This window comes from Brachyistius frenatus, unplaced genomic scaffold (genome assembly GCF_029030835.1).
Source record: "Brachyistius frenatus isolate BFR_SWC_R1_liver_20210118 unplaced genomic scaffold, ASM2903083v1 Contig_232, whole genome shotgun sequence".
NCBI classification, from domain to species: domain Eukaryota; kingdom Metazoa; phylum Chordata; class Actinopteri; family Embiotocidae; genus Brachyistius; species Brachyistius frenatus.
This window is the reverse complement of record NW_027210831.1, coordinates 364,275-372,094: the sequence shown is the minus strand read 5'-3', so window position 1 is coordinate 372,094 and position 7,820 is coordinate 364,275. Positions and strand designations below refer to the sequence as shown.

At 42.5% G+C, this 7,820-nt stretch overlaps 1 protein-coding gene across 1 annotated transcript; it reads right to left on the bottom strand.

The window, feature by feature from the left end:
• Positions 1-1,469: 1,469 nt before the first annotated feature.
• med4 (mediator complex subunit 4) lies at positions 1,470-7,820 on the bottom strand. The gene is made up of 7 exons (XM_069720102.1): positions 7,717-7,820; positions 6,469-6,535; positions 5,679-5,849; positions 4,046-4,103; positions 3,860-3,946; positions 3,648-3,779; positions 1,470-1,707 (listed from the first exon to the last, which is right to left on the bottom strand). The coding sequence occupies exons 1-7, from the start codon at positions 7,788-7,790 to the stop codon at positions 1,535-1,537; spliced, it is 762 nt and encodes a 253-aa protein (XP_069576203.1). The 5' UTR covers positions 7,791-7,820; the 3' UTR covers positions 1,470-1,534.

Here is a 7,820-nt window from a genome sequence, read left to right as displayed (position 1 = left end):
GCACTTGTCCTTGTAATGGGTTCTGAAAGCAGGCCAAGATGTCTGAACCTGTCTGAGCTTGGTGAATAGCTGAAACAAGTTGGTGGGGAGGTTTTAAGAATCCTGTCTGAGCCACACTTTGTTTTTTGTTGAGCATGAAAGCTACTTTTTCATTTTACCAAGTCAATGAGTCTAAAATACAGGTCCATCTGGCAAAATAACTGGATATGAATAAGTATATTTTCAAAGGTTTCTTATTTTAATTGATGTTATACTTCCGTTTTCAGTTATACTGTATTGATACGCCACATTTACATTCATTTTCAAATTAAGATTTTACATTTAAAACATATAACCTTACCAAATTTAATTAAACTCAGCTATAAACTATTTCACAGCATGCACAACTGTTCAAATTTAGTTCCACCTGCTTACATAAATGCATCTAATGAAAATCCAATAATATACCATATGTACTTAAACTATTTTTTTTTTTTTTTTTTTTACTATTAAACATTGAATACAACCCTTTTAGTAATAATAGTGTATTTTTATACTGAGGTACTGGTACTTTGACCAACACCTGTAGTTGTCCATGTCAAAAGCAAACAACACAACCAGAGACAAACATAATTGCTATTCAAAACATATTTATTTACAAGACTGAGAATGTACAAGTTTATTTACACAGCATTTATCAATATTGTCGTGGAAGCACTCACACTATCACACAAACATCCCCGCAAAGACGGACAAAAATGAGACATAAAGCCGCACACAGCTTCAAACAGGTGTCATCGAAGAGCAGAACAAGTCTGCTCTCACTCGGGGGAGATTTTCTGAAGGCCGATATTCTTTTGCCTTCATGTATAAAATAATAATTTGTGGTTCTATGGTGCAACTTCAAAATGACTCAAAGTTGTCACTGCAAATAACTCTATGACATTAAGCCCCGTAAAATCACAAACTGTTCTGTCTTTGAACAGTCTTGTCTTTGAACAAGCAAGACATAACATGAGCTTGTGATGTGCTGATAGTTGGACTGTGTTGCATCAGGCTCGCTGTTTGTAGCACTCAAGGATCAAACATTCCTAACATTTGCTGGTTCCAGCTTCACAAATGTAAAAAGAATTCCACATTTTCACATCCCGACGGTGTCGTCAACTGAGCTTCATCTTCAGGAAACGGACGGCCACTTGTCACGTTCTAATATTTGAGTGCGAGTACAGGGACTTGAGTGTTCTGGTTATGATCAGGTTTTTGAAGCATCGGTCCTGAATTTTAGGATCCTGGATCAGTCCTAATTCTAGTTTAGGAAAACCTGAGGATGCCAGCAGGAGGTGTGTGAAAGACATTAGGACACTGTTGCATGTATATGTCGCATCAAAGGCACATCATGCAAAAAACTACAGAACGGTCCTTTAAATTAGTCTTACATTAGGCTTTCAATGAGGAAAAATGAAAGTATGTCTATACCACACACACACACACACACACACACACACACACACACACACACACACACACACACACACACACACACACACACACACTCTTAGTCGGAGTCGCTGCTGCTGCTGGACGAATCGGTCGACATGGCCTCCACGTCGTCCTCGTTCTCCTTGTTGTGACCTGGGGGCTCCAGGCCGAAGTCGTTGCCGTGGTGAGGAGGCAGCATCCCCACGGAGACGTCCGAGGAATGCCAGGGGTAGTGAGGCGTCAGGACGTCTGAGGAGACAGGAGAGAAGGTGATCATTATCGGTGTACAGGGGAGGCAATTTGATTCTTTTTGGGGGAATTTGGGAAACAGACAAGCAAAAACAGATGAAAGGAGAGAAACATCATCACAGAGTTTTACCTTCCACATAAAATGATCTCATTCTGTGTGAAAACTTGTTCTGCAGTTCAGTAGATGTTAAAAATCAGGCTTCAGACTCAGGCAAAAAAAAAAAAGTGTCCTCCAGAGTTACATTACTATAGTACAGGGGTGTCAAACTCATTTTAGTTAAGGGGCCACATACTGCCCACTTTGATCTCAAGCGGGCCAGACCAGTAGAATCATAGCATAATAACGCAGACATAACGACAATATTTCTCTCTGTTTAAATCATTGGTGAAGGTTTTTGGATGATAAACCCTATTTTAAGGTCTTTCTACAATACACTAGAAACATAAAGACCAAAAACTCAGACATCAGCCCACTGTTTATCTGCCCCGGCTCTCCTCTACAGATTCCCTCGCTTTGTGACGCATTTGACGTCAAACGCGTCACAAAGCGAGCAGCGAGCGCTGCTGCCTGTGGCACCGAGCGCTTCTTCCTCCGGAGCAGACGTCGCATTTACGCTGTTTTTGAAGCAATTACTGGATTGATTTAAAAAATTACAAAACATTAGTACTCATAAACCTCCATATTCTCATAGAAATGCAATTTATGTCTTTCTGTAATTTTCACACTTAGCAAAGTCATCCAGCGGTCCGAGCTTGACCCCCTGGCGGGCCGGATCTGGCCCGCGGGCCGTATGTTTGACACCCCTGTCATAGTACAATATTCACTCTGAGTTTCTACACACAATGCTTCTGTGTTGAGTTGCAATGGAGGAGTAGTGACACAAAGAGGGAATTCTACACGAGAAAAACCTGCACATTTGAAATTTAGCTGCTTAAACCAAGTGAAGTCTCCAATCAGCAGGAATCTAGATTTGCATCCAACGAGGATTTTGTACCCCGTGTGAGGACGGGATCTCTTTGACCAGAGCCACAATAAATGGTAAATTATCTGCACCGATGTTCTGCCTTTAAACCTTAGAGGTTTACGGAGTGCTTTATAACTTTGCCTCTGATTCACAAACTCACTCACTAATAGCGACCGAGTTGCCATACCTTGGCCGTGTCTTGCCCGAGGACACTTCAGCATGTGGACACAGGGAGGCGAGGTTTGAACCGCCAACCTTGTGCGGCCATCTGACCCCAATAAATCAGCAAAAATCTAGAAATCTTTTTCTCTCCACACACGCGCACTAAAACAGCATTTTTCTCCCCTCAGAATGGCCTCCACAGTACGCCGTTTGGACATCTAAAAACATGTTGCAGTGTGAGCAATAAAAACTTGAGCTTTACAGAAAATCTGTCATATCGCTGACAAAAAAAGATGGCGGCAGGAGTGCAGCATTATATTGTTATCTTGAACTAAACCCAGAAGAGTGAGGAGAGGAACCACAGCAGCAGCCGACTCTACTTGTTGGTAACTCTCGAAGCAGTTTAACTTCATTGTCTGCCGTCTGATTGAACACGTCTGATTTCCTCCTCTCAGATGACCTTTCCTGATTCTTCTCCCACTGAAATGTTTGTCATCTGCTTCTTGTAAATAAAACAGTTAGAAACGGCAGGAAGCTGCTGCAGAAATGGAAATAGTGCCCTGTTCTTCTTCTGTGGTTTTCGGTGCTGGCTTGCCTGCACGTCCTCCCACAGGCCGAGCGAGGAGGTGAGTTTTGATATTTAGACGTAGATTTAACACGAGTCATGTCCAGTAGAATCAGGAGTGAGCCAGTGTTCATACAGACATCTGATTCAATTCATGTGGAACTTTCCTTTAACATTTATCGATGTCCTCCGATTCATGTCCTTCAAGAAAAAGTTACCCTTCCTTGACCCTTGACCCTTTGACTTACCCGGTAACCTCCCAGCGGCCAGAGCATCGCCTGGCAGATGTCCGTTCACCCCATTGGTCGGCAGGTTGGCCATGTGACCCAGCATCCCGCTGCGCATTTCCAGGTCGGTGGGGTAAGGTCTGCGTGGATCACCTGACATAAAACATGAACCAACCGTTAGTGATGCCAAACATGACGGCCAACAGCCAGCAGGAGGTGCAGTGACTTCATACCTGGCACCCAGTTTAGAGGAGCGCACACGGCGTTACTGGCGCTGATCCTGTGAGCGTACTTGATGATTTCCTCTGAAGAGATGCTTCCTGCAAAACAACAAGTGAACAGCTTGACTTCACGGAAACGACGAGAGACGCACAACCTCAGTGTTCACCAGAAGGTGTCAGACGGGTGTGTTAGCTCACCTTTCCTGGCTTTGTCAATGGATTTGAGTTTCTCTTTCGCCTGGTAAACAGCAGTGGCCTAAAAAAAAAAAAAAAACATATGAGCAGCTGGTTTAGATTAAAAGAACCTGCAGTCATGTGTGGAACTTACTCAGGTTTTAGTGTTTGTCCAGTAATTATGAACACAGGGCATCTGAGGTAGGATAACCTCTCAAATTTGTCTGATCAGTAACATGCTGTTACACTAAAACTTCATCTGAAGAATCAACACCGCTGATCCTCACTGATTCAGTCAGGATAAAAAGTAAGTCAACATTTGTCTCTCTGTAGTCATTTTTATTTCTTCCCAGCGTCTCTTCGTATCTTTTTTGTGTCTCTGTGCTTGTTTAGTAGCTGTTTCGCGTCTCTTTGTAAGCATCCTGATTTTGTTTAGTCATTTTTTTCTCTCTTTATAATCTTTTTTTCTTTCTAGGTTTGATTTGTATCTCTGTAGTTGTTTAGTGTGACTTGTAGCTGTTTTGTGTCTCTTTGTACGCATTCTGTTTCACTATAAAGTCATTTTTATCTGTTATTGATGTTTTTTTTCTCTTTGTAGTGATTATTTTATTCTTTTCTTTGTGTTTTGTGTCTATGTAGTTTGTCTACATTGTTTTTTTCTTTGTGAAAATCCTGTATTCATACATCATTTCACATCATGCGAAAACAGATGTTACTGCAGACGGTTCTTTTAGGCTGGTTTTTGGCACTGACGTTAAATACTCTGTCCAAACAGTATGTTTGAAAGGTTCTGCAGTGATAAGAAGGACGAAATACAGGCACTTCTTTCAATGAAAAAAAACGTATTTTTTTCTGTGACTGTTGTGGTGATGACGGCCAGTGGAGGCGGTGATGATTTTTTAAATCAAAAGTAAATTCTTGCTGCTTTGTTGAACTGTGTTGTCTTACACAATCAAACCTGACTTGCATGTTGCTCACTCCTAATCCTCTGGAATAGAGCTGTTGTATTTTCAACTGCCTCGCGCATTTGATTTTCTGAAGGAAAACTCAATCACTTCTCCGATGTGTCCCTGAATGCACCATAAAATAAACGAACTTTAACAGAAAGGTAATGGCAACTAAATTATCACTGTGATGAAATACTCTTTATCATGAACTTAAGTTTTGAGTCTTAAATGTGCCTACAACTCTGTGCATGCCTCTGGCTGCTTGGCCATTATATCTCATCCAGCCACATCAGTTTCAGGTGCATAAAACCGCCAACAGTCACACCGATAATATGACAACATTGTGAATATCAAGGAAGTCTGACTGTGCAGAGGTAGAATGTCGGTGTAATCCTGCCATTGCTCAACTATTTCAGTCATTTTTCTCCTCTCTCTTTTCGCTTTCAAAAGCTTTTCAGTTGCTTTTGTTTGAATTTTATTTATTTTTCAAATAAATTTGTTCTTTTTGGCCTTCAGACAGCTTCTCCTTCTTTTTGTAAAGAATATTTAAGCCAGAAATACAAAACAAAACCAGAGTGTTTTCCCCCTATAGCAGAGTGAGAATGTGAGAGACTGATATCAAGGAAGTGCAAAATGTAAATTAGTCAGCACAAGTTCCATTTAAGAGGAATTTCATTTGTCAAATCAAACAAGAGGCTAGCCCAACCCACCAGGATGTGTTCAGCCTCCTTGAGCTGTTTCTGCAGCTGCTGGACGTCACTGTCTCTCTTCTCCACCTCCTTCTCCAGCAGCTGCATCTCCTCGTGAACCTTCCCCTGCTCCTGGGCCACCTCCATCAGCTCCTGGAACTCCCTGTCCCTCTGCACCAGCAGCTCCAGGATCTAACAGGAAAACACACACCTCTTAAATATTTTACTTCAATAAACAGGGAAGGACCGAATAACATCGGCCATTACTACCTGTGGAATGTTCCAGTGTCAAACTTTATGTGTGCAGCGCTATTCATAAAGGTTAGCGTCATTCAAAGTGACTCACGGGCGACTGACAAGCTGCTAGAATCATTTAATAAAACTATTTTATACTAACTTATAGAGGTGAGAAATACATTTTTTTTAAAAAATTAAAAAGTCATGACAATATAAACATGGTTAAAAAAAAATTAAAAAAAGAAGCGATTTATAAAATCAACAAGAGCCTGGAACTGCTTCTGTTCAAGTCCTGGTTATGGATGTCACCAATATATTTAAATGAGCTAGTTTATTTCTGTGTGTGGACTGCATGTGTCTGTGTGTGTCTGTGTGTGTGTGTCTGTGTGTGTCTGCGTGTGTGTGTGTCTGTGTGTGTCTGTGTGTGTGTCTGTGTGTGTCTGCGTGTGTGTGTCTGTGTGTGTCTGCGTGTGTGTGTGTCTGTGTGTGTCTGTGTGTGTGTCTGTGTGTGTCTGCGTGTGTGTGTCTGTGTGTGTCTGCGTGTGTGTGTGTCTGTGTGTGTCTGCGTTGTTACCCGAGTGTCCTCTCCAGGCTGAGGTAGTTTCTGATTCCTGGACAGAGCCAGCATCTCTATCAGCTCCCTGAAAGAAAATAAACACAGACAGAAGAGTTCAAATGAGTTCTAATGTTAGTTAAGAAGAAAGTTATTTAGAGCTGCTGATCCACGTGCTACAGTCTGTCTGACATGTTCTGCATTGGTCCGGGATGAATTATGAGAAAATGGACCTCCTCCACATTGGAGCAAGACACCCAAATGGACTGAATGACTCGTAACCTGAGCCTCAACACACACACACACACACACACACACACACACACACACACACACACACACACACACACACACACACACACACACACACACACACGCAGCAGGGCAGAGAGTGAAAACGACTTCAGAAAACCAGTGAAGGAAATTATGGAAAAATGCAACAAGAAAAATGAGAATGCCCCGAAAAACTGATGGAAGGGTCAAAAATGCCCCCAAGTTTATGAACAATGAAGCATGAACAAGTTCAGACCAGAATCCTGATCTTACATGAAGCCATCAGTTTAGTATTAGTTTTATATCCATTATACATATAAGAAGGCAATTAAGAGCGAATTAATGCATAAAGGTTTTTACACATAGAAGGATAAAACAAGCTTTTCTTTGCTTTCCGTTTCCTCCTGTTGACACGAGTTGGTAATGAACTGCATGCATTTTATTCTGAGCTCATTCAAACTAAAGCAGTGTGCACTATTAAGACCAGTTTGTTTTTAAGTGCACCCACAGCTTTGTAAACACCACAGATCAGTCCAGACACTACGGGATATGATGTGACTTTCCTGCACTGGACACAACGCACATCATCAGCTCATGCAACCATATCTGTCGGTCAGCAGACAAACCAGGTGATCACCTCGAGAGGACAACGGTTCACAAGCTCCGTGCTGATCAGACCTGCGACTCGTCGGGACAAAGCCGGTCCTTCCTGAGGACAGAGCGGCACAACACCAGCCGACAGGCCGCCTTCACCACAGGGCTCTGAGAGTTCACGTCCACTACAACGACACGGAGTACTGAGGGCTGTTTTGATCTCATCCTGTCCGGTGTTGTTCTCTAGGAAGACGGACAGCGGTCCGCTTCGTGAGCGGAATGTGCGCTGATGAATAAGACGTACAAACTGCTGCGAGCAGAACCCTCAACAGATTAAACGACAACAGCACAAAGAACACTTTACAGGCAACACGAGAACAACGAAGGGAAGCGGAACTTTACCGGGATAACACCTCCAAATCATCCAACACGGCCAACAGACGCTCTTTAGTTGACTTCTCCGCCGCCGTCGCCATGTTTGATTCCCTCTCGCTGCGTCTGCGCAA